The following is a 27,073-nucleotide window of genomic DNA, read 5'->3' as shown; positions in this document are numbered from 1 at the left end:
CCAAAAATAATAACATCCCTTCAATATTTAAATCAACAATACAATGAATTTCATAATAAAAACTCAATAATCTTGGCAAACCAACTAAAGAAATGTAAATTAAACAGAACAATCCCCTCAATAAAAACAAGCAAAGGTGAAATAAGCTTAAAATTAACCAAGCCTTTCATGCCTTCTATAAGACCTTATACACTTATACAATGCAATTCTGGGCTGCATCAATAGGAGTATAGCATCTAGGACTTCCGGGTTAGCGCGATCGACTAATGGCGGATAGGGGATGGGTCCTGCCGCGGCGGCGACGCGGGGACCCTCAGAAACCACAGGTGCTGAAGCCTGTGGACCTGGTGACTCGGCGGGCACCATTTGCGCCCCCCCGACCCGTGAAGGAGCCTTTTTAAAGGCTTCGGAACGGGGGACAGGGAGCGGCGCGGTGCTGTGAGTCGACTGCTTCCCATACGGAGTGAAGCCGCATGCCATGGTCGGAGAGCGCTGACTTCTTCCTTTGAACATTTGGACTAAAAGTAACAACCCGTGAGTAATACGGAAATTGGACTTTAAATTTCTTTTTCGGATTTGGCACGAGCGGGGAAGGCGCAAAGAGGAAGTCCGTCTCCCCATCCTGTAAACATTTTAAAGCAAGGACTAGATAACTAAGGTTGAGAGAACACTTTCTTCTTGAGAGGATAAAAGTAATTAATTTCACGTTTTGGCAGTATAAGTGAATTTGCTGGAGGATAAGAGTTAATTTTGAGAGTGGAACCGTCACCCCCCCCCCCAGGACCCGGGAGCGATCCGAGAGCCTGTTGAAGAGACATAGAAGATTTTAACAGCTGTCAAACTAGCTGTCAAAGTGGGGGGAAAAAGAGAACTTTGTTTTTGTTGCCTTTGCTGGTTATATTTGTTGCATTCAGGGAATAAATTGTTGAAAATAAAGAGGAAAAGTTAATTTGACTTTTGGATTGGAACTGGAAGGAATACTAAGTAACCAGAACTCCTCTAGAGGGGGCTCTGGGACATTACAAGAATGGCTGCAAGTGGAAAAATACTGACTGAACTGGAAAGGGCTTTCCTTTTCCTGGGAAAGCTACAAGAACAAAGCAATGTTTTGGCTACAAATGTCACAACATTGAATGAAACAGTAAATAAACTTGCTGAATCTGGAAGGGACTTGATTCAAGTCTTTGTATCTGAACAAAAAGTTTTTGTAGCTGAACTAAAAATCTTTGCAGCTAAAGAAGAAAATAAATCTGAGAATTTTGAGAAAGTGGGGAAAGAGATATATGAAGATTTGGAGGGAAAGGAAGGAGGAGCTATAATCCTGCAGATGATTAAGGAGAGCCAGAGGCCTGCTAAAATGGATATAAAGGAAAATAAGAATGAGATTATGAAAATCTGGTTTGAATGGAAGAATGAGGAATGGAGAGATCTCCTCATGTGGAGATCTGAAGACTTATGGATTACAAACTTGACTAAAGTGGAAACTGGAGTTTCTGGGACATTTGGATTTAAAAGAAGTAAGAAACAAGACTTGGACTACACTTTTAAATATGGAGGTCTGGCTGGAAGAAATATGGACCTTATTGGGACAGAGCTTCTCCGAGATTTGGTGTTTAATATAAAGGACTATCAAAAAAACCAGCAGAGAGGAATTGAGAGAGAATTAAGAGCCTCGGACGTGAGGTCACCAGGCTGACTGCAGATAGACTGATGGACATTTGTTGGAGTTCGAAACCGGGAAAGGTGGGGAGTGGGGCTTTGGGAATCCAAAGGGTGTACAATTATACTTTGTTTTTATGTATTTTGTTTTGTTACTTATATTAAAATGGGGAACTCGTGAAAGGGAATTGGGGTCGACCTTAGAAAAAGATATTAAGAATAAGTACTGATGCATAAAGACTGAGGTTTATGTTAAAATTGGTTAACTAAAATGAATTAAATATAATAAGGTAAAATTTGGGGATAAGAACTTGCTGAACTAAAAATTGAATTGGAATACAAGAAGGGGAGGTGTGGGGAAGTCAAGGAAATATGTTATTGAAAGAAAGGAATGCAATTATATGTGTGTTTTTTATTTTTATTTTTTTGTTTTTTCTTTATTTTTTGAAAATTTTAATAAATATCTTTAAAAAAAAAAGGAGTATAGCATCTAGATCAAGGGAAGTAATAGTGCCACTGTATTCTGCTCTGGTCAGACCTCACCTGGAGTACTGTGTCCAGTTCTGGGCACCACAGTTCAAGAAGGACACTGACAAACTGGAACGTGTCCAGAGGAGGGCAACCAAAAAGGTCAAAGGCCTGGAAACGATGCCTTATGAGGAATGGCTAAGGGAGCTGGGCATGTTTAGCCTGGAGAAGAGGAGGTTAAGGGGTGATATGATAGCCATGTTCAAATATATAAAAGGATGTCACATAGAGGAGGGAGAAAGGTTGTTTTCTGCTGCTCCAGAGAAGCGGACACGGAGCAATGGATCCAAACTACAAGAAAGAAGGTTCCACCTAAACATTAGGAAGAACTTCCTGACAGTAAGAGCTGTTTGACAGTGGAATTTGCTGCCAAGGAGTGTGGTGGAGTCTCCTTCTTTGGAGGTCTTTAAGCAGAGGCTTGACAACCATATGTCAGGAGTGCACTGATGGTGTTTCCTGCTTGGCAGGGGGTTGGACTCGATGGCCCTTGTGGTCTCTTCCAACTCTATGATTCTATGATTCTATGACTTCTGAAACACCATTGCTAAACACTATTCAGGAATTTCTGGCCACAGTTAACATTCCAAAATTAAGTGCATGCAACTTACTTAAATCAACCCTTCTCCCTTGAGGAAATATTAGCTAGTATAAAAAAGACAAAACCATTTAAGGCACCTGGACCAGATGGGTTTACTGGCTACTTTTATAAAACCTTTTCTGAACTTGTTGCTCCATTCTTGCTGAAATTATTCAGATATAAAATCATGGCCTGATACCTGGAACTTGGAAAAACACACACATTGTAGTGCTACCAAAACCAAATAAAGACTTGGAGTCAGTTGAGTCCTATAGGTCTATCTCATTAATAAATGTTGATTTAAAATTACGTACAGGTATTATTACACACAGGTTAGCAACAATTGTACCGAATTATATACATTTGGATCAGACAGGTTTTTTTAGGCAAAGGTCAATAACTACCCCAATTAGGAGGATCCTCAGTGCAATATACTGGGGATCAAACCAACTGGCACCGACAGCCATCCTTACATTGGATGCAATGACCATCTTGAATGGAATTTTCTTTTTGAAAACTTGCGAGGTTTTGGCATGGGATCCCCATTCATTGCACTGCTGACTACCTTATATCAGGATTGCACCACAAATATTTTGATAAATGGTATACACTCGGAGCCTATATCGATGGGCCGGGGCGTGAAGCAGGGCTGCCCATTGTCGCCCCTGCTTTCTGCCCTGGCTCTAGCACTTAGGGGAGACCCTGAGGTGTCTGGAATACAAATTAATGGGCAGAGTCATCTGGTGAACGTGTTTGCAGATGACGTAGCCTTGATGCTGTCTTGCCCTGGAACAAGTCTCCCGGCAGTAATGAAAATTATTGGTGCTTACGGAAAGGTCTCTGGTTTTTGTGTTAACTATAGCAAATTAGACCTGCTATGCATTCATATGCCAACTTCAGCTCTCCACTGGAACAAAACTTTGTCAGAAATATTTTAAATATTTAGGAGTTATTATCCCTAGGAACCTTCTAAATTTGGAAAAGCTTAATTTTGGTCCAATGATCCGAGAGATTAGACAAAAATTGAAAACCTGGAGCAAGGGTTCGCTGTCATGGTTGGGCCAAATCACCACTATAAAAATGATGGTGCTGCTGTGCCTATCTCTTTAGAGTCTTAGAGACAAAAAAATACAAAATTGGCAAAACATGCTTCTAAAATTTATACACCAGAATAACAAGCCATGGTTATAAAGCGTTATATCAACCAGCCAAAGGAGGTGGCACGGCAGTACCTAATCTCATGTGGTACTATGCAGCGGCCCATCTACATAGCATTTTTCTGGTAATAGAGACAGGACATTCCCCTTTGAAAAATGGGAAAATGTGGGCCTGTTTTGGCTTAAAGACTTTTACAAAGAAAACATCCCTTTGTCTGGATTAATACTACAGTGGTACCTCGGGTTACATAGGCTTCAGGTTACATACGATTCAGGTTACAGACTCCACTAACTCAGAAATAGTGCTTCAGGTTAAGAACTTTGTTTCAGGATGAGAACAGAAATCGTGCTCTGGCGGCATGGCAGCAGCGGAGGCCCCATTAGCTAAAGTGGTGCTTCAGGTTAAGAACAGTTTCAGGTTAAGAACGGACCTCCGGAACGAATTAAATACTTAACCCGAGGTACCACTGTAAAGAAATGGTTCAAAACCTTTCCCACAATTGGATGGTAATCCATCAAGTCATCTACTTCATAAGTAGCACAGAAATCTGCAAACAAGGGACGATGTCACTAACTGCATTTGAAAATATTTTATATACCGCAGACCCCAGAGGTAAAGGTCTAATTGCTTTAATCTATAAAGCGATTGTACAACCTCAAAACCCTCTATGGTTTTTGGGAATGGGAAAGAGATTTGGGAGAAGGGATTGATGATGGTTTGTGGGAGGGAATGTGGCAAAAAAAGCCTTTCGAGCTATTTCTGCCCCCTAAAGCTAACCCACAGGTGGTACCTGCATCCCACATTGCTAAGCAAAATAGACAAAAATATTTCTCTGAAATGTTAGAGAAATTGTGGGAATGAAGGAACATTTATACACATGTGGTGGAAATGCCCACTGATTAAAAACTTCTGGTTAAAAATATTTCAGGAAATGGTACAAATTACATCTCAATCGATCAATTTAGATCCCAGAATAGCATTGCTTTCTATATTTGCAGATGAAGCACAAAATCTTAGAGACAAAGACTTAATTGTGCATCTTATAACTGCAGCACATCTTGCTGTTGCTAGACACTGGAGGACATTAAACGTGAACCTATATGAAGTTTGGTATGCTTATGTCTGGGAATTAATTTTGATGGAAAACTTAACAGAAAGGGTATGTGAAAGAAAACAATGTGAGAAACTACATAACTTTTACATAACGTGGTCCTCCTTTATTACATATGCATCAAAGAAAGAACATGCATTTAAACCACCTAAGACACATGGGAGCATGTGGAATGATATTTCTTAAACCAGCAACTGGAGAAATAATTTTTTATTTGACTATATTACTAATGTAATTATCTGGAAGTAATTGGGGCTGTTTTTTTGGGGGGGTTAGGGGGAAACTGTATTTGATTGCTTCTATTTGATTATATGTTGTTCTTATATTCAACTAATAAAATATTTTTTTTTAAAAAAAGTAATCAAAAAACAGTGGGAGGACTCCAGCTTCTGGCGATGAGATATAGCGGCCTCCCAAGAGATCGGACAGCCAGTTGTGCCAGTAATTCAGGGTTAAATGAGGGCGGTGGGAGGAAGTGTCACCTGGAGACCATCCGTTACCTGCACTCCGCAACAAGATGCGGAGGCAGGGACGCTGGGTGATGTCCAAAGTCAGTCTCATCAGCCAGGAGTCCCTGTTTCCTAAAAATTAAAAAGATTTGGTAAAAAAACAGGAGTGTTCTAAATGGAAAGAGTTAAAAGAAAAATCTGCTAAACTACACAGTCGCTGGAGGCCAAGTTTCGGACTTCAAAAAGACTCCTATCTTGTTATCTTGGTGAATGAGGTGAGAGGCTGTCGTGTTTTTGTATTTGTTATATCTGCTATTTCATGATTTGGCGAACCTCACCAAGAAAGAATTAATTATCCAAAGCAAACACAGGAGCCGTAAAATAACTGGACGTATTGGCATCATCACAGTCTTCGGCGGAGAGCCCTGATCAAAATTGGCAGAGTAAGATCAGATATGATCAGATTAGCTCAGGCTGAGAAGGGAAGATGGCGACGGGAAGCTCTGATGTAGAAAGAAAAAGGACATGATCAGAAAAAGTCTCCTTTAACGGGAGGAGATTGGAGATTTTTTTTATTGGAATTACAAAAGGAGTGTACTTTACAGAGGATGCATTTGCTTGCATGGAATATTATCATACAGTTTGAAAAGAGAGTGATGGAAAACTCTGGATGCCTGCCAGCTGTCTGAGGGTCCTGGAAAGCTGGCGTGGGTTTTTATGGGGAAACTGAAACAATCTTTCTGTAACTTACGGATTGCAAAGTCAGTCCTACAGTACATTTGAAATATTGGCTGGTTTGGAAAGATCAAAGACAGTGCAAAGTTGCAAATTAACTTCAACCTTGGATGGAAGCCCAGAGCCTATTAAAACAACACCAAGCAGAACGCGGGTGGCGCTGTGGGTAAAACCTCAGCGCCTAGGACTTGCCGATCGCATGGTCAGTGGTTCGAATCCCCGCAGCGGGGTGAGCTCCCGTCGTTCGGTCCCAGCTCCTGCCCACCTAGCAGTTCGAAAGCACCCTTAAGTGCAAGTAGATAAATAGGTACCGCTTTATAGCAGGAAGGTAAACGGCGTTTCTGTGTGCTGCTCTGGTGCCGGTTCGCCGGAGCAGCGTCGTCATGCTGGCCACGTGACCCGGAAGTGTCTGCGGACAGCGCTGGCTCCCGGCCTCTAGAGTGAGATGAGCGCACAACCCTAGAGTCTGTCAAGACTGGCCCGTACGGGCAGGGGTACCTTTACCTTTAAGCAGAAAAAGGAGGTGTAATCGAAGGAGGACTGTGCTTCAAAATATTAATACTGAGAACAATGTGGGAAAAGCCCCCTGCGTGATTATAGAAATAGGGAATGGTTAAATAAAACAAGATAGTGAGTTATACCAGTGACCGACTGATCGAGAGTGGAGATTGTCAACATCAGGATTGGAAAATTGTGAATTAACAAAGAAGATAGTGTAAAGATAAAGGATGGACATGGGAAGTCCGATTGAAATTAATTAATTTGGAGTCTATAATTGACAGTATTGTTTATTGTTTTTTAATGTAGTAATATTTGGCCTGATTTGTTATTAATAATAATTTTTTCCCTCTTTATTGGAAAATGAATAAAAATTATTTACAAAAAACAACACTAACAACATAGACTATGAGATTAACCTCACCTAATGGACCAGAATGTGGTCTAAACCTCCCTTTAAATCCGTATCAGTGAAAAGAAAAGAACTCACTCTGAATCTTACTTACAGGTGGTACCTAACACCACATAAACTAATGCTAATAAGCCCAGGAACCTCACCAAAATGCTGGAGAGGATGCACCTCCACAGGCACATACCTCCACATGTGGTGGGAATGCCCTAAAATCCAACCTTTCTGGACAGCAGTCCTGCAAGAGATATGCAAAATAACTAAACAGGTATTAGAACTCACCCCCAAACTGGCCCTACAAGATCATAATGACTACTTGCATTATATAGAGCTTATAACACACCTACTCTCAGCAGCCAGAAGCATCATAGCCAGACACTGCATAGACCAATGGTATCAAATAGTATGGGAAACAGGCTTACTAGAAAAACTAACCAACAAACTGAAACTGACATGGGGACAAATAGAAGAAGACACCTTCACCCTGGTTTGGTTCCCCTTTATCACATACACAGCCCAACAAGAGAAGAACAAGAATCCGCCAACAGCATTCAAATCAATCTGGCTAACCTGATCCAAAAACACACACACACCTCACACACAAAAACAAATTTCACTACAACCAACCACACGTGACGCTGACACAAAACCCCACACATACACTAAGTAGAATAGAAGCATTGCCACCCGACCCCACCCCACTCACCATTCCCCCTCCCCCTTTTCTTCCTAACATAACACTAATGTCTCAACAAATGAAACTGATCTGTAGAAAACGTAACTTAAAAAAACCCAGACATTGCACATGTGTAAACCAAGAAATTTTTAATAAAAATATACAGTGGTACCTCGGGTTACAGACGCTTCAGGTTACAGCCTCCGCTAACCCAGAAATAGTACCTCGGGTTAAGAACTTTGCTTCAGGATGAGAACAGAAATCACGCGGCGGTGCAGCGGCAGCGGGAGGCCCCATTAGCTTAAGTGGTACCTCAGGTTAAGAACATTTTCAGGTTTAGAATGGATCTCTGGAATGAATTAAGTTATTAACCCGAGGTACCACTGCATTTTTAAAAAAGAGGCAAGTTTGAGGACAGGCAGGTGACTGACACTCCCAAGACTTCTGCGATTAAGAAGGAATATCGCTGCATGGGATACCATAAAAGCCCCAGGAAAGATTTTGCAACAGTTTTGTCTTTGTATCGCAATGAAGATTTATTGGTGTTTTTTTAAAAAAGCTCATGAAAATTCTTCAGCATTCTGGTGCTAATATCTCCTAAGAAACATACTTTGGCTTGTAGTTTTTACTAATGCACACTTTTTTGCAAGCAATAATATAATGCATTTTTATAAACATTGTTTGACTGGAGAAGTGCATTACAAAATTCGAAGAAGTGTGCACAAAGAACACCTATGTTTTGGTTTGCATATTATTTCAAAAAGTGTGTATTTGGTAGATTTGTCTTCAAATGCTAACTTAATCAGATTTCTTTTTCATCTCTGCTCATAAGGCACCCCAAGAAAAAGATGCCAAATAATTTGGGACAGACCTTACCTTGATCCCAGGTGCGGCAGCTTTCTCAACCAGAAAAGTGACGAGAATGAAGCCCCTGAGGCTTGCTTCACCAGGCAAGCAAATGATGGGTTCCAGATTCCTGTGGGGAAGGCAGAATTGAAAGCCTAGAAAATACAGTACAATTTTAGATATTAAGTGCTAGGGCATGGGAGACTGTTATGAAAGTCAAAGGTAGAGAGAAATGTCTGTCCAAGACACCCCACCTCACATCAGTTGATTGACTGGTGGGTCATCCCTCGGAGCAAGACTGCACTCTCCACGAACCAGCTGACACATGGGCAATTGCCTAAAGAAGCCAGGGTGGCTATCTAAAGAGCTTTTAACTGAGTTAAGATTAAAAAAGGATGTGTACAAAAAATGGAAAAGGGGGGAAACCACCAAAGCGGAATTCAAACAAATAGCCAGCACGTGTAGACACAAAGTCAGAAAAGCTAAAGCACAGAATGAACTCAGGCTTGCTAGAGAGGTTAAAAGCAACAAAAAAGGCTTTTATGGGTATGTTCGTAGCAAAAGGAAGAACAAAGAAACAGTGGGGTCACTCAGAGGAGAAGATGGTGAAATGCAAACAGGGGACACAGAAAGGGCTGAACTCCTCAATGCCTTCTTTGCCTCAGTCTTCTCCGATAAAGAAAACAATGCCCAACCTGAAGAATTTGGAGCAAATGATTCAGCAGAGGAAACACAGCCCAGAATAACTAAGGAGATAGTACAAGAATACTTGGCTAGTCTAGATGTATTCAAGTCTCCAGGGCCAGATGAACTGCATCCAAGAGTATTAAAAGAACTGGCAGATGTGATTTCAGAACCACTGGCAGTCATCTTTGAGAATTCCTGGAGAACAAGCGAAGTCCCCGCAGACTGGAGGAGGGCAAATGTAGTCCCTATTTTCAAAAAGGGGAAAAGAGAGGACCAAATAATTACCGCCCAGTCAGTCTGACATCAATACCAGGGAAGATTCTGGAGCAGATCATTAAGCAAACAGTCTGTGAGCACCTAGAAAGGAATGCTGTGATCACCAATAGTCAGCATGGATTTCTGAAAAATAAGTCATGTCAGACGAACCTGATCTCGTTTTTTGACAGAATTACAAGCCTGGTAGATGAAGGGAACGCAGTGGATGTAGCCTACCTTGATTTCAGCAAGGCATTTGACAAGGTGCCCCATGATATTCTTGTAAAGAAGCTGGTAAAATGCGGTCTTGACTATGCTACCACTCAGTGGATTTGTAACTGGCTGACTGACCGAACCCAAAGGGTGCTCATCAATGGTTCCTCTTCATCCTGGAGAAGAGTGACTAGTGGGGTGCCACAGGGTTCTGTCTTGGGCCCGGTCTTATTCAACATCTTTATCAACGACTTGGATGATGGACTCAAGGGCATCCTGATCAAATTTGCAGATGACACCAAACTGGGAGGGGTGGCTAACACCCCAGAGGACAGGATCACACTTCAAAACGACCTTGACAGATTAGAGAACTGGGCCAAAACAAACAAGATGAGTTTTAACAGGGAGAAATGTAAAGTATTGCACTTGGGCAAAAAAAATGAGAGGCACAAATACAAGATGGGTGACACCTGGCTTGAGAGCAGTACATGTGAAAAGGATCTAGGAGTCTTGGTTGGCCACAAACTTGACATGAGCCAACAGTGTGACGCGGCAGCTAAAAAAGCCAATGCAATTCTGGGCTGCATCAATAGGAGTATAGCATCTAGATCAAGGGAAGTAATAGTGCCACTGTATTCTGCTCTGGTCAGACCTCACCTGGAGTACTGTGTCCAGTTCTGGGCACCACAGTTCAAGAAGGACACTGACAAACTGGAACGTGTCCAGAGGAGGGCAACCAAAATGGTCAAAGGCCTGGAAACGATACCTTATGAGGAACGGCTAACCGAACTGGGCATGTTTAGCCTGGAGAAGAGGAGGTTAAGGGGTGATATGATAGCCATGTTCAAATATATAAAAGGATGTCACATAGAGGAGGGAGAAAGGTTGTTTTCTGCTGCTCCAGAGAAGCGGACACGGAGCAATGGATCCAAACTACAAGAAAGAAGATTCCACCTAAACATTAGGAAGAACTTCCTGACAGTAAGAGCTGTTTGACAGTGGAATTTGCTGCCAAGGAGTGTGGTGGAGTCTCCTTCTTTGGAGGTCTTTAAGCAGAGGCTTGACAACCATATGTCAGGAGTGCACTGATGGTGTTTCCTGCTTGGCAGGGGGTTGGACTCGATGGCCCTTGTGGTCTCTTCCAACTCTATGATTCTATGATTCTATGAATTCATTCCTGTTTTTGACAACCTCAACTCTTAACTGCCCCACACCTGACATCATAAATGACAGGGGTCAGCAAACTTTTTCAGCAAGGTCCCTCAGAACTTGTGGACTATATTTTGAAAAATACAAAGAAAAAGAACAAATTCCCACAAATAAGCCAGAGATGAATTTTAAATAAAAGGACACAGCATTCTATGCAAGAGCTAAAGGACACGTTCTACTGAGGTAAGCAACCCCCCCCCCACTGACTCTCCCCTCCCTTCTCCACAGCACCAGATGAGCCCTCATGGCTGCTTACCTGTGTTTTGCGAGTGACAGGGGCTGGCAGTGGTGGGGCGATGAGTGGCGCGCGAAAGGGCTCCGGAGAGGAGCTGGCAGCAACAAAGCCCGAATTGAGCCTGCTTACAATGGCGGCTGCTCAAGCGCTAATGCTGCTGCTGCTGGCACCAACAAAGCCCCTTCCTCTCAACTCTAGGCAGGGCAGGGAGAAGCCAGGAGGAGGGTGGGAGGAGGCGCCACTGAATGCATGTGCTGGCGCAGCCCGAACGATCAGATCCACGCCGATCCACACGGTGATTCCCGGAACGTCCATGGGCCAGATCCAGAAGGCAACTGGACCAGATCCAGCCCCCGGGCCTTAGTTTGCCTATCCATGATACAGTGGTACCTCGCAAGACGAATGCCTCGCAAGACGAAAAACGCGCAAGACGAAAGAGTTTTCCGTTTTTTGAGTCGTTCCGCAAGACGAATTTCCCTATGGGCTTGCTTCGCAAGACGAAACGTCTTGTGAGTTCTTGCGAGTTTGTTTGCTTTTTCTTAAAGTCGCTAAGCCGTTAATAGCAGCTAAGCCGCTAATAGCCGCTAAGCCGCTAATAGCCGCTAATAGCCGTGCTTCGCAAGACGAAAAAACCGCAAGACGAAGAGACTCGCGGAACGGATTAATTTCGTCTTGCGAGGCACTACTGTATGTGATGTCAGCTGAGGGGCAGGGGGCACGGTTTTGGGGGAACAGCCCCATGGGCCAAAAAGGGGACCTGTTGGACCAAGTTTGGCCTGTGGGTTGTGAGTTCCCCACCCTGGGACTAGATTTTTTTTACTGCAGAGGTCAGTGTAAGCAATGAGAGGATGAGGTGGCAAAAGGGAACATTGCAGCTATGTAATGTTGTAGATTTCTATCTACCTTATACTAAAAATAAACCCTCCACCCAAGGCTAACACCAGAATGCTGGTGGAGAAACGATACTGCACCACAAAATTATATCTGAGCTGTAGTCTGGTGACAGGTTTTACTTACCTAGAAAATTAAATTTGGCTTACTAAATTAAGCAGAGCATAGTGCCCATAAAACAGCCAAACACAAACTGTTTTCTACCAGTGTACTGTAATGTTAAAAAACATTGGGTTGGAACCAAAGAGAACTGGATTCAGATCACAAAACTCACAAGGTTGTTTTAGGGATATGAATGGAAAAGAACTCAGCCTGAGCACCTTGGGATTAAAATGTAATAAATCTATACAGACACAAATGCAGAAAGAATATTTCTCAGAAGCATTCATGTCAGGGAATCAGGAGCAGGAGCACTAGGGAGAGAGGATTGGGAGAGCGAAGGGGAAGAATCCGAAGGCAGCGTAGGGGAGTATGACAGTGGCCCGAGAGATTCCATGAGCTTCTCCAGCGAATCAGAAGATTCCCAGAAGGGGGCGCCGATGGTCAGGGCAAGGGGGGTCCCAGGGGGGACGCACCAGAAACAAGGAGCCAGAGGGGAACCCCAAAGCAGCAGTGGAGGATCGGGACCAGTTTCCCCACCAGAGCGTAGTGGGGGGGAGGAGTCACATGTGTCAGGAGCAGTGTCTCCTCCAGAGAGGGAGTCAGGGCTGACCACGCCTCCAACGGAGGGGAGGTCAGTTGCAGCTAGCCCCCCCGATGGGGGAAGCAGTGACAGCAGCAGTGGAACGGTCAGGAGGAAAGCTGCTGGCTGGGCGCGCGCGCCAAGTTCAAATGTGCAGGCGCGCGGAACAGCAGGAGACCCGGATGGGGAACCAGCTCCTAAAGCCCGCCGGAGGGAGGGAGAAGGCTCAGGGGAATCAGCGGGAGAAGAGGCTAGAAAGGGCGGAACCCCGGCGGGCAGGCGGACCCAGAGGAGGAAGGAGCAGCGGAGAAGGTGGAGCAAGGCTAGAATCTTAAATTGGTGTCAAGGGGGAGGAGACTCAGACGGAGCATCAGTGGTCTGAGACTTTAGACGTGGGGCTGCGCGCTGCGGCTCTGGAAGTGAAACTGAACTTCAATAAAGACTTTTATACTTAACAACGAAGCAGCGTTGGTCCTTTGTGAGCTGGGACCTAGGGTAGCTCTGACAATTCAGATATAAACTACTGTTGCAGCTGTTTAACTTCAAGCAGTCTGAACAGTGACCTCAGCAGACTTTGAACGAGAAAGGCAAACATCATTTCCCAAATACTTACTCAATTTCTAGAGGCCTTTTGACAGATTGGGTTATCAACAGCAAACACACATGGAAAGGAAATAGAAAGATCCAAGTCAGTTGCTGAGCAAAGTCCAGTCCAAATAATAGCACTCCCCCCCTGAAAACCAAAATCTCCCCAAATGCCCTGTCTTGCTTGCAGCAGTGGCACAAAAACAAATGTGATGATATTTGTTACAGGCTATTTTTATTTGATTAACAATGCTATCAAATAGATGTCTCAGTTCCATGTTTTAAATGGTACAATGGTATAAATACAATAACTTAATAACATAATATATTGTTCTGTACTCTGTGTCCCTCATTCTGGACACTTTTCAAACTTGAAGACAAAAACAATATAGTGGTATAGGAATCTGTGATGTTGTAATGTGTACTTGACAATGTGAAAAAAAATTAAAATCATACTTGTCAGGGACTCAGGAGCAGGAGCACTGGGGAGAGAGGAAATGGAGAGCGAAGGGGAAGAATCCGAGGGCAGCGTAGGGGAGTATGACAGTGGCCCGAGAGATTCCATGAGCTTCTCCAGCGAATCAGAAGATTCCCAGAAGGGGGCGCCTATGGTCAGGGCAAGGGGGGTCCCAGGGGGGACGCACCAGAAACAAGGAGACAGAGGGGAACCCCAAAGCAGCAGTGGGGGATCGGGACCAGTTTCCCCACCAGAGCGTAGTGGGGGGGAAGAGTCACATGTGTCAGGGCCAGCGTCTCCTCCAGTGGGGAGAGAGAGTGAGTCAGGACTGACCACGCCTCCAACGGAGGGGAGGTCAGTTGCAGCTAGCCCCCCCAGAGGGGGAAGCAGTGACAGCAGCAGCAGTGAAACGGTCAGGAGAAAAGTTACCGGCTGGGCGCGCGCGCCAAGTTCAAATGTACAGGCGCGGGGAACAGCAGGAGACCCGGATGGGGAACCAGCTCCTAAAGCCCGCCGGAGGGAGGGGGAAGGCTCAGGGGACTCAGCGTCAGAAGAGGCTAGAAAGGGCGAGACCCCAACGGCCAGGCGGAACCAGAGGCGGAAGGAACTGAGGAAGAGGTGGAGTAAGGCTAGAATCTTAAATTGGTGTCAGGGGGGAGGAGACTCAGACGGAGCATCAGCGGTCTAACAGTTGAGACGTAGAGCTGCGCGCTGCGGCTCTGGAAGTGAAACTGAACTTCAATAAAGACTTTGTACCTAACAACGAAGCAGCGTTGGTCCTTTGTGAGCTGGGACCTTGGGCAGCTCTGACAATACTATTTTTCTGTTTTTTAAAAAAGTTGTGCAGTAGTTGGAACATCCAACAGTGTCGTTATGCTAAACATGCACAAATTTCTTCAATGCATCTATCAAAGGTGCAGGAGCCAGCCTGCGTCCTCTGTCCATCTGGTCACCCTTCATCTGATGAAGCCATATTAGTTGTGTGTGTCAGTTGACCTAAGGAGTGTAGCTCAGGCTGACGGCACCAACTTTCTATCCATTAAGGCCCAGGTGTCCTCTTTCTTATGCTTACCCACAAGGATTCCTTTTCTTCCAGTTTACTAAAACAAAATCTGCATGAACCAGGATTGGAGGTAATCCTAACACCCGAGAAATCTCCACGAAGGGGATGGCAAGGTTTTGTGGCAAGACCTGGAAATCAAAATGACAGAAAGCCAATTCATGCTCCCCCAAAGATGTAGCTGTTTAGTTAAACCTGTTATCATGAGAATGCTGCACTGTTGTGCTGCCCCTCAAGGCTTTTGCACAGTGTTTCTGGCTAAATGTGCTTGCGTTGTTCCCTTTGCAATGTTATTGGAGCAATCCTGTAACATGCAGCCAGACATACCTGCTCCAAGTGTTGCACCCTCATCACAGTATGATGTGGCAACAGACTCTGGGGTACAGCTGTTGAATTATTCATTGTTTCATTATTACTACTGCCTCCAAGTGACTAGGTTGCTTGTGAAGCTTAGGCTCACCCATGCAGTACTGTAGCATCTTTCAGACTCTATAAACTGAGCTACACAGTTGCTCCCTATCAAGGCTTGTTGGAAGAAGTGGGAGAATAAAAGCTCTTCGCAAATCCACTCTAATATATGAATGATGTCATATTTCAGGGCAGCTAGAACCTTGAACCCAGGAACAGCTGGGAAAAGGACAGTGCCAGCTCCTTGTGGAGACAAACCTGGGCATTTGCCTGGACCCCAAAACCCAACTCTCTAACATCAACCCTATTTTTCACTTTGTACAAAATATCAGAGAAGATCAGGTGGAGCCTCAAAAATTTCCCAGTTTGCATGTCCCACCTGACCACTTCCAGGTAAAAGAGAGTGTTGGTGAGGACACCGTGCTCCTTTGAGCTCTTCCCCAGGTCCTGGAGTCACAGAGTTCACTATGAAGAGGGATTCATTGTTAAACCACCTTGGGAACTGGAAAGGGAACAGGGATCTCTGAACAATTTTCTCCACCCTTAACAAACTACAGCTCCCATAATTCTTTGGCGAAAACCATAACTGTTTAAAGTGACATGATGCCTTTTAAATGCATGATGTGAATTAGTCCTAACTTCCAATCCACAGATGAGTTTGGGATGTATGGAAGATCAAATTCTTCAACATCCCTAAATGGGCATGGACAGTACCTTTGCAGTCCCTTTTTCACCATTCTGCCAAACGTAGCCCATTGTGATGTAGCTAAGGACCAAGTGGGCTAGATACAGTTCTCTGTGTCCTTTGAGATACTGGCTGCTTAGCAGAGGCATCTGTTAAGACAGTTACAGGTTACATAAAGCTTTTTTTTTAAAAAACACACATATTGTTATGTAGTTGGTGAAACTGCTGCTTCTTTCCATCGTAAGTGCCATAAGCCACTAGCTCAGAATTCATGTACACATTCATCACTTGATGTCTGCAACACTGAGTGGTGTTTTGCATGTGTAAATTACTGTAGTCCTAACTTAGTACCCAACTACTGAACACCACAGATCCCCAACTACTGACAGAACCTGCTTGTCAGTCCTCTTGCACAATTTTCAATAGAGTAAAACCACACATTCATCTAAGAATGAATAACAAAGTTGAAAGAGATGAAGCAATATATGGACATATTAGAACCAGACATTAAATTCTATCAACCATGTAGAAGGTTGCTTAAAAGTAGATTGACTTGGTGGGGGAAAGAGGACTAGATTCCTGCACCTTTAATAATTGTGTAAAATGGGTTGCGGAGCTCATCTTGCTTTATTGGCCGAGGGAGCTGGCATACAGCTTTCGGGTCATGTGGCCAGCATGACTAAGCCACTTCTGGCAAACCAGAGCAGCACACGGAAACGCCGTTTACCTTCCCACCGGAGCAGTACCTATTTATCTACTTTCACTTTGACGTGCTTTTCAACTGCTAGGTTGGCAGGAGCAGGGACCGAGCAACGGGAGCTCACCCCGTCGCAGGGATTCAAACTGCTGACCTTCTGATCAGCAAGTCCTAGGCAAGTCCCGCATCCCTAATAATTGTGTAGAAAAGGTCATTTCAGCAGGTGCAGCTTGTGCAAGAGCAGCTAGACCTGCTGAAATCAGGGGTGTTCTGGCAGGGGGGGGGCAGGCCACCCTGGGTACCATTCCAAAGGGGGGATGACAAAACGCCCACCCCCGATCGGTGGCATCCCCTGGGGTGCACACCATGCCCCCAGGATGCACACCATGCCCACTGGGACACACGTCACTCCGGGTACCCGAGCAGGTAGCTTTGCCTCTGGCTGAAATGTCCCCTTCTATACCACTATGAAGAATGCAGGAGATCTGTTCTCATTTTCAGCTGACCACCTGATGCAGCAGCCTTAAATACCTGTATCATGATATTTTAACACCCCATTCCTAAGAGCAGGCTTCCTCAAACTCAGCCCTCCAGATGTTTTTGGCATACAACTCCCATGATCCCTAGCTAGCAGGACCAGTGGTCAGGGATGATGGAAGTTGTAGTCTCAAAACATCTGGAGGGCTGAGTTTGAGGAAGCCTGCCTAAGAGCATGGTCTGCAGGTTGTTTCTCTGCTACAGCACTAGTGACCTCTAGAGGATTTCACCCTGCATTGCAGATATGGCAGCAATTGGTTCTTTTAATTTGCATCAGACTAAGAAGCACACCTGCATCTATACTTATTTTTTAAAAAACAACAACAAGGATTAGCACACAAATGTCTATACATTGCTTTGAGGCTAATAATGAAAAGTGACACTTTGACCTAAAACGTAGAAGGAAGAGTGAAGCTAACCAGAGTTTGATTAGCTGGCATGTTCCTCTAGCATTTCATCTATATTCCTACTACTTCCACCAAGGAACTCAAGGTGGCATGTGGTTCCCCTCCTCACTATTTTATCCTCACAACCCTCTATGGGATGGGAAATGCAATACCTTGTTCACCTGTGAGCGAAGTTGATGGTTCTCAATAAGGTGAGGCAGGCTGTGAGCGATCTCCATCCAAGGGCTATAGAAAGGAGGAAGATCTTTCTGATAAGAAGAAGAACCAATTATCATCAATCAGGAAAACTAGTTCATTGTGGGTTTTGATATAGGCCAGAAAGATGAAAACAGAGCTGTGCATAGGCCAAGAACTTATGCATTGCTAAAAAAACAGGAGGTAGACTCACACAAAATTTGCATATGCTAAATTATGTATGTAGATGCACATTTAGAAATAACTGCTAAAATAGAAATAGAAATACATTTCATCTCCCCCTAGTGACCAGATCACTTATGTACCTGCTCAGTCTGCTGTCCAGGTACTCACTCTTGATGGGCAACTTCAAGGCCCTTTGACTCCCTTCTTATGGCTTTTCAATCTTTAAACCAAACTGGGACCAGCCAACAGAGGACCATTCACTATGAAGTAAAATACCGTACATACCTACCCTACCTGCATACTTTGTGACGGGATGCCGACTTCCCCCATATTGGGGGTGTGTGCATCCTGTGATGCGTCCTGCCCCTGCCTAGCATGTGAACACTGGCATGCTGAGCTGGGCTGGTGTCCCACTCCTGCTGCCACGATGCCAGCGCTTGTAGGGAAGGGGGAGAGCAGAGTTGGGCTCCTTCTCCCTGAGCAGCAGGGAGCTGTGCTCTGCGCTCAGCCTCCTTCAGCCTGTGCAACATCAGGTGGAGAGGAGGAGGAGTGTGGCCACAGGATTTGGGCCTCCTTGAATTTTGGGGGGGGAGCTGAAGACCCCTCAGCCCACACTACTCAGCACACCTGCTTTTTAACCCTCTAAGGCAAAGATCACCAGCCACCAGACATATGCAAGCACTCCATTGAGGACTTTGGCCACATTCACACCATACATTTAAATCATTCTGACACCACTTTAAACAGGTATGGGTCTCCCAAAGAATTCTGAGAGTTGTAGTTGGTTAAGGGTGCTGAGAATAGTTTGGAGCCCCTTTTCCCTTACCAAAGCTACAATTCTCCATGAAGAATTGATTGTTGAACAAATGTGGAAAGAATATACATTTGCAGAGCTTTTCCCACAAAAACTCACTCTTTAAAGCTCAATCAGAGCAAATGGCACACTTTAATTTATGTTTGCTCCAACTGAACACTATAGAGAGGGTTTTCATGTGGAAAGCTTCAGGGAGGAAAAAACAAACCCATGCTCACAAACAGAGCTTTTAAGTATGGACAAGTGCCTGGAAGGAGGAGAGGAAAGGTAAGTGTGATAAGCCCTATGTTATGTATTTATGTGTTTTATACTGTAAACAGTCCTGTGATATAAATAAATAAAATAATAATAATAATGCCTGCTGAAAACTTTTCTATTCCACCTCGCTTGTGAAGAATATATATTTCAACAATAGCACTTTGGTTTCTGCTCTTAACTTTTTATATTGTTTTTATTGTATTGGTTTTATGTATAATTGAGTTGGCCAAACCCCGGCAGTGCTGGAATCATTTGCCTAATGTGGGTCTTGAACCCACGACCCTGAGATTAAGAGTTTCATGCTCTACCAACTATATAAATCCATATTTTCTATAAATAAATGAAAAATAAAATCTGGGGTTAGGGGAACAGGGTAACCACACATTTACATTCTCTGCTGCATTTTGTTTCCACTGTTAACCCACGTGAGAATGTCAGCATGCTTAGGCTCCTCCTGAAGTGTTGCTTTCTCCCTTAAAAGCCTTGGTCCCCTTGGTACTCCAGCCAACCTCCCAGCCTGCCTTTTCTCACAATCCTGTGAGGAGACATTAGTGATTGAATTTGGTAAAATGCATGTCAATCCCCTGTAGGTCTCTGGATCATCTCCTCTCCCTACCTGCTACACACACACACCGCAACCCCCTCCTGCTCCAAGCATCTCATGCAGCCACCATGTTCCTACCAGTGGATTTGGAAGGAGGAAGCCATAATCTTCAGAAATATGGAATCTCCTCAAAATGAATGGCAGCTGCTCTTTCGTGCACTCAGTGTTCACCTCCATCATTAACAGTGTTCAGCCAGAGTCAGGAGCTTGATCTGGAAATGAAGGGCCTTTGCTGCACTGGGTGCTAGATTCAAATCAGCTACGGATTCAAATCGGTATGTGTTGTGCAGGCAAAACCTTTCCTTTGTGACTCTAGGTATCGAACCTTTGGACTGGGTGGAGCATCCTCAGTGACCAATGGTCAGTAAAGCCTAGTAAACAACATTGAAGATTGCTGCTAAGTAGATCTAGATACAGGGTGGGGGGAGGGCTGGCCGCCAGTGGCCTGTTATAGGATCACCATACAGGGAAGTTAGTTTAGTTGGTAAGGAAAATGGCACGGAGTAATGTAGCAGCTTAGCATCTACTGTATGGACTGGTATCCAGTTCAAAACTTAGAATACCAACAATTAGCTTAGGCACCCACTGTAATAAGATGGGATGTAGCTTACTGGCTAGGGTGGTTTTTTTAAAAAAAATAGATAAATTGCATGAAGATCTTTCAATTTATACTAGCCTCAGTTGCTGGTGCTTGTATCACCAGAGGCAACTTCATGTTTAGACTACTGCAATGTGCTCTATGCAGGGTCTCCCTTGCAGCTGATCCAAAGCCTGCTGATGGTGCAGAATGCTATGGATCAGCTGGTTAGTGGTGCTGCTTACAGGGCACTTTTCACACCCATGCTAATGGATCTGCACTGACTGCCTCTTAGCCATTGAGCAATTTTTAATGTCTTGTTACTTACATACAAAGCTTTAAAGAATTCTAGAACAGATCACCTGAAAGACTGGCCTGGTAAGGGTAGTAAGATCAACAAGTAGAACTGGGTTGGTCTTGCCATGGCCTAATGATTATTGGCTTCTGGTTATATGGAAGTGCCCCCCCCCCCGTGGCACCAGTATTCCAGAAGGCTGTAATGTGAGAAGCCCCCTCTGTATGGGCATTTCACTGTCTTTTGTAGATGCATCTGCTTACACAGATATTATCTTGGTCTCTTGGCCAGAGCCTCCTGCTTTAATTACTTCAATGTCGTTCAATGGGTTTGTTTTTATTGTACAATTCAATTATGGATGGGCAGCAAACAAGTGATAAAGCAATAGAACATTCAAAAATAGTATTTAAAACTATTCCAGTATAGATGCAAACTGGGAAAGATATTGCAGTAAAAAGACTTGTTGGAAGAGATGGCACCTAATATTCCGTGAGAGGGTATTCCAAAAAGTAGGTGTGTCGACATTAAAGGTGCAATTCCTACACCATGTAGAATGGACCTCTTGATAAGATGGAATCTGCAGGCCATCATCTGCCGAGCACAGCAAGTGGTTGCGAATATAAGGGGTCAGACAAGTTATATAGGGCTTTATACACCAAAACCATCATCTTGAACTTAGCCCTGAATTACTTGTCAGCCAGTGTAATTTTTTCAACAGCAGAGTAATGTGTTGGTGAAATCCTGCCCCAGTGAGTGAAAATTTGCGCCACTTGCAACTTCTAGGGCAGGCTATCTCAGTCCAGAAACAGCTGTAGCTAATTCACCAGCTGAAGCCAGTAAAAGGCACTCTTGGGCACTGAGGTCATCTGTAACGAAGTAACGAAGATGGAGCCAGGAGCAGTCCCAGACTACGAACCTGCACTTTCAGGGAGTGTGCAACCCCATCCAAAGCAAAAAAAATCACCCATTATCCAGAGTTTGTGAACACCCACTCAGTCACAGCACCTCCATCTTGCTAGGATTCAAAGTCAGTTTACTGGCCCTCATTCAGTGCACCACTGAGTCCATGTACTGCTCCCATCTCACTCTGCCCATGCATGGCCTTGGAAAGACCATGCAGAGACCAGCAGCAAAAGCCCCATCCCCAGTCCTCCTAGTAATAACCACCACTCCCCTGGTCTTATAAAACTTTCTGGCCCACCTCTACCAGAAGAAGCACCATTCTCAGGCTGATCAAAGACCAGGTCCAGTCGCTCCCAGAAAATGTATCCTTTCCCCTAAGCTGAGCCCAACCACCCTCAGTCCATGCAACCAGAGTGGAGGCTGGTCTGCAAGGATGAATAGGGAACTGCCCCACCAACCTCGGCCTGGCTTACTCCAGTAGCTGCCTGCCTTTTCACCTGTAGCTAGTCAAAGAATGGCTCTGCTTGTCATTGCCTCTGGCTCCGCCCAGTGGCATAGCATGCATTGCCAGTGCCCAAGGATGGTGCAGGTGTTGCACCCATCTGGTGGACTGAGCAGCTGGGCTGAGGGTGCGTGAGGAGCCTGTGTGGAAGGTGGAGGGAGCCCAGGAGGCACATGGCTGTCAGCACTGCTGCTGCTGGTGGCGGTGCCTGCACTTCTTCTCAGTTTGGTGCTGCCTCCTGTCCTCTCACTGCCTCGGTTGGACAGCTTTGGCCACTGTGGAGGCTGGAGAGGACTATTGGTGTCACCACATGTGGCAGCGGCAGCGGAGAGCGTGGGGCCTGGAGAGCGGTGGCCCCTTCCTCTTCATCTGTCAGGGAATGGTGTGAAGCAAAGGATTGGAAAATGCATTCTGAGGCAGAGCAGCTTCTCTCAGAAAGGGAGCTGGAGGGGGAAGCTCCCCCCCCATTTCTAGTGGCTCAGAAGCAGAAAGAGACACATACACAAAGCAGATTAGGCAGGAGATTAGACAAGAGAAACAGAAGGGAAGGGATAGATAGCAGAGACATCATTAGAGAGTGTGGGGGACCCTCCCTCCCCACAAACTAGGAGATCCGAATGTATTAGAGCACAAAGGATGCAGAGAGGAGGGGGGACTTTCTGTTGGCACCTAGGATGTTGCAGAAGATGGAAAGGGGAAGAATTAGAGTAGACAACTCTACAATCCCTCCTTGTGGAGGGAGGTGGCTTTTTGCTTGCAACCTGAATAAAAAGGACTATAAAATACAAATTGCTTGTTAATTCTTATCTGTGAAGTCACTGAAGAGGGAAGTGGACTCTCCACACATGACACACTCCCTCCTCAGTGGGCAGCAGCAGCACTGCCCCAACTCCCTCCATCTCGGCCGGGACAGGCAGGGTGTAGGTGGAGGTAGAAAAACATGGGGTGGGGGGCAAGCTGGCAGGCACCTGCACTGGGAGAGCTCAGGGCTGCTCTTGCATACCCTGACATTGCCCACTAGCCATGGCCCATCACCACTGTTGCTGTGAAGCATGAAGCATGGCCATCGCATGGCAGCAGGGCATACCCTGGGGAAGAGAGGAGAGCATCTGGCTTGGAGTGTCGGCAGGTGGGTGCTGAGTCAGCGACCGGGCGAGCGGCTTGTGCTCCACCGCTGGCAGTGGCTTCTGGCACCCTCCCTTCTTCCCTCCCACGCATGGGCTGCCCCAGCCCCGAAGCCCCGGCGGGAGGGGGTTGCCTCCCTGCGGCTCTGGAAGGCAGCAGGAGCTCAGCCACATGGCCTGTCATGAGGGCACCTGGTTGCACCCCTCTCAGAATTTTGCACCTGGGCCCCCGCCCTTCTGCCTCCCATGCTACGCCACTGACTCCCCCAGTTGTTGATCTCCCTGCCTTCCACCCAAACACATACTTCAAACTAATTTTTTTAGAACAAATACACTTTATCATAGAAACAAACAGAAGCAAGCAGCAGTCACATTCACAGCAGAAAGAAAGATTCTAATTAAAATATTTTCATGCATTGTACTTCATGGAGAGAAGAACAGGAACTTCTGTAACCTTTTGGCAAGCCAGGGCTTCTGCTGTCCTTACCTATACACTGTGGTGCAGAGCATAAAAAACAGAGCAGAGAATTACCAGGAATATACATCAAATATACTGCTTCAGTTGCTGTACCTGCTTCTTGTTACTACTGCTGCTATTACTATGTTATAGATTTTTGTGGGGAAGGGCCTAAACCCTAGAAATTAATGAATGGTAGGATTTTGATTATTTGGGATGTTGAGAAATACAAGCTGCAGAGGAATTCCTGAGCTAGCCTATGGCAAGCTAGGTCCATTAAGAAACAATTCAGGGTCATTGAGAGCCATTGACAAGACAAGAAACCTTCCCATCTTCTCTCCACCTTCCCACCAGAGAAAAGGATTTGGAAGATTGCCAGGGAACAGGTGTGAGGAGACAGGAAAAGAGAGTTTTTAGCAGGGTGTTCTGGGAAGAAGGAAGACTGGAATCCATCTTGGGCAGGATGGCAGGAGGTGCAATAGATTCAAGTTACAAGAAAGGAGATTACTACTGAACATCAGGAAGAACTTTCTGATAGCAACAGCTGTTTGACTGTAGAACGGTCTCCCTCAGGAGGTTGTGGACTCTCCTTCCTTGGAGGTTTTTAAGCAAAGGTTGGATGGCCATCTGTATGGATGCTTTAGATGAGATTCCTGCATTGCAGGGGGTTGGGTCCCTTCTAACTCTACAATACTAGAGACCCTCCTAAGACCCTCTTGGGGTGTTAATGGTGTGATCTCCTCCATGGTTTTATATAAAGCATATATCATAGAGAACACCACAGTCTGTGCTGTCCCTCATTCTGAGGAAACTGAACCCTGGATAAAGGCCTGGAATCCCAGAGATTGGGGTGGTGTTCAATGCTATAAAGTACAAGCTCCACCCTAGAACCCCTTTAAAACAGAGACAAGAAATTAGAATACACATATAGGGTTATGTATAAGAAATCTACCTTGCAGTCTGTGGCTGATGAGCTTGTTGAGATCTAAATTGAAAAGGGGAGGAAAACACACTGTTCAAAAATAGTATTTTAGGGTACATGAAGACATCTCCCAAAGCTTTACTACCCAGTTCTGCAGCCAGGTCACTGTGGGTTGTCATCAGGAAGCCAAGTGTATGCATTTGGCAGAATTTAACAGCAAAGCTGTACCACTTCAGAATAAAAAAATTCCTTCCAGTAGCACCTTAAGGTAAAGGTAAAGGTACCCCTGCCCGTACGGGCCAGTCGTGTCCGACTCTAGGGTTGTGCGCCCATCTCACTTAAGAGGCAGGGGCCAGCGCTGTCTGGAGACACTTCCGGGTCACGTGGCCAGCATGACGAAGCTGCTCTGGCGAGCCGGCACCAGCGCAGCACACGGAAACGCCGTTTACCTTCCCGCTATAAAGCGGTACCTATTTATCTACTTGCACTTAAGTGTGCTTTCAAATTGCTAGGTGGGCAGGAGCTGGGACCGAAAGACGGGAGCTCACCCCGCCGCAGGGATTCGAACCGCCAACCATACGATCGGCAAGTCCTAGGCACTGAGGTTTTACCCACAGCGCCACCCGCGTCCCGTAGCACCTTAGAGACCAACAAGTTTGTTATTGGTATCTGAAGAAGTGTGCATGCACACGAAAGCTCATACCAATAACAAACTTAGTTGGTCTCTAAGGTGCTACTAGAAGGAATTTTTTTATTTTGTTTTGACTACAGCAGACCAACATGGCTACCTACCTGTAACTTGTACCACTTCAGGTTTTACATCAGGGGTGGAGAACCTCAGGCCCAGGGGCTGGATGTGGCCCTGTGGACCACTCCATCTGGCCTTCAGGACTCTCCTTGGGCCACACTCTTCATTGGTTCTGCTTGAGTGCTTTTGTCTGGCTTGATCCTCCCCCTCCCCCCATTGAACTGTGAAAATACATCTTGCTTCCCTGGATGGAAAGAATGCATGTGCTTGCATTTAAACCTCTGATTTTGTGTGTGTCAGGAATGTGTGACCTGATGTACAAAGATAAGAGTCACAGCTGTTGTTCGACCTACTTTCTGCCTCTGGCTATGCCTTCCACTAGCATTAGACCCCTGGAAACTGGCCCTTGGCTTCAAAATGGCCCCTCACCCCTGCTTTAGGTAATGGTGGGATTGCATGTTTGTTCCCCCATGTGTGTGTGTGGGAGGGGGAGTTTGAACTTTAGGAAAATTGCTTGTTAGGGAAGGCTTGTCTTCTACCCCTAATCATAGACTAAAGTGTGAGTTCTCTCCCTGTGAGTCTTGAGATAAACTAAAGCACCAGACTGGATGCATTCACCTCACCACACTGAATCTGTCGGGGTGGGGAGCGTCATGTCTAAAGTACTGGTCCCCTCCTGCCAATAGGTGGGCAGAAGAGTAAGGAAGGATGTACCAGGGTTCAATGGTGTAAAATGTGCTCCTGGGGAATCTCAGAAGCATCACTCAGCCCAGTCTGATACCTGAATCACAACTGGTTTATTTTATTTATTCCTTCCCCTCTTCCCAAAAGAGTCCAGGGTGGCTCCAGGGGTAGCAGCATCAGGGAGGTACCATGCAAGCTATCCCTGGAGGGGGGATCAGTTGCATAGTGGGTGGGGGGAGGACATGGCCCAGGGCGCATTTGTCTGAGACGGCGTAAACTAGGTGCCCCCATAACAGGCTCCCTCATCAGAGTCTGGCTCCAGCGCATGGGTGCAGCCAAGATTTTTGTTGGGAGGGCAGGTCTTTTGTTACAGGGTGCAGAACCTCAGTTTGCTATGTCTTTTTATTGATTTTTATTGATTTGGAGGGGCAGCTGCCCCCCCCGGCTACACCCATGCAACAGTGAATGGAGGAGTTGCAGAGACAGCTTCCTCACACAATGGCCCAACAAGTCAAGGGGTCAAGCCAGACCTAGGGGCAGAGAGAGGCTGAGGCATGTGAGGCACCTGGTGGCTCGGAAGCTCCAGCAGAGAGAGGAGAGTGGGCGGCAACACTGCTGCTCATGCACCTGGACTGTGGTGTGCAAGTGCACCCCCTGCACTGCATTGTGAGCCAAGCCACAGGGGTCTCCCTCGTTCCGCCCCCACCCCCCTCAGGGGTGCCCATGCACTTGTCCCACAAAGCATTTGCATTCACTCCACCACTGGTTGGGATGGTGAGAGGCAACATGCTGTGAGCTGGTCTACTGTGCAGTTGCAAGGAGGACAGCTGTTTATTGCCCTGGCAGCAGACTGAGAAACTGTATTTAGAGGAGAAAATAGGTAAGATAATATGCAGTGATAATATGCAGGGAAAATGATTATTAGTGGACCCCACGAAAGGGAAGATAGAAGTCAGAGAATTTGGAGAAGTCTATGTTTTTGGATTGTATTTTTCTTTTTGTGTGAATGAAAAACTAAATTGTAAAACCAATAAAAATTATTACGTATATAAAAAAGAGAAACTGCATTTACAGGTTACAGAAGTGGCATACACCTCTGGGAAAAGGAATAACTGTGTGGGGTCGGGAAAAGTTGGGAAGCACATTTGCACCAGACGCACCAATTTGATCA

At 45.5% G+C, this 27,073-nt stretch overlaps 2 protein-coding genes across 8 annotated transcripts in view; both read right to left on the bottom strand.

Annotated features, from left to right (window-relative positions):
• LOC310750548 (indoleamine 2,3-dioxygenase 2-like) overlaps positions 1-20,917 on the bottom strand; it is a 44,127-nt gene extending 23,210 nt beyond the window's left edge. The window contains exons 1-6 of one of the 4 annotated variants that reach the window (XM_083588887.1): positions 19,769-20,917; positions 17,807-17,902; positions 16,043-16,162; positions 14,933-15,051; positions 13,432-13,446; positions 8,677-8,776 (exon numbers count right to left, since the gene is read on the bottom strand). In XM_083588887.1, coding sequence (XP_083445013.1) covers positions 8,677-8,776; positions 13,432-13,446; positions 14,933-15,051; positions 16,043-16,162; positions 17,807-17,902; positions 19,769-19,870 — 552 coding nt within the window. In that variant the 5' untranslated portion in view covers positions 19,871-20,917. The remainder of the gene's footprint in view (positions 1-8,676; positions 8,777-13,431; positions 13,447-14,932; positions 15,052-16,042; positions 16,163-17,806; positions 17,903-19,768) is intronic. The other 3 variants (XM_083588888.1, XM_083588890.1, XM_083588889.1) reach the window with 3 other exon arrangements.
• Positions 20,918-23,546: 2,629 nt separating this feature from the next.
• Positions 23,547-27,073, bottom strand: part of LOC310750429 (disintegrin and metalloproteinase domain-containing protein 2-like) — a 64,709-nt gene continuing 61,182 nt past the window's right edge. For all 4 annotated transcript variants that reach the window (XM_083588563.1, XM_083588560.1, XM_083588561.1 and 1 more), the window contains 2 exons: positions 24,501-24,533; positions 23,547-23,585 (listed from right to left, as the gene is read on the bottom strand). In XM_083588563.1, the coding sequence (XP_083444689.1) occupies positions 23,579-23,585; positions 24,501-24,533 (40 nt within the window). In that variant the 3' untranslated portion in view covers positions 23,547-23,578. The remainder of the gene's footprint in view (positions 23,586-24,500; positions 24,534-27,073) is intronic.

This window comes from Podarcis filfolensis (genome assembly GCF_964270895.1).
Source record: "Podarcis filfolensis genome assembly, chromosome: 15".
Lineage (NCBI taxonomy): Eukaryota > Metazoa > Chordata > Lepidosauria > Squamata > Lacertidae > Podarcis > Podarcis filfolensis.
This window is presented reverse-complemented; position numbering and strand designations above follow the sequence as displayed.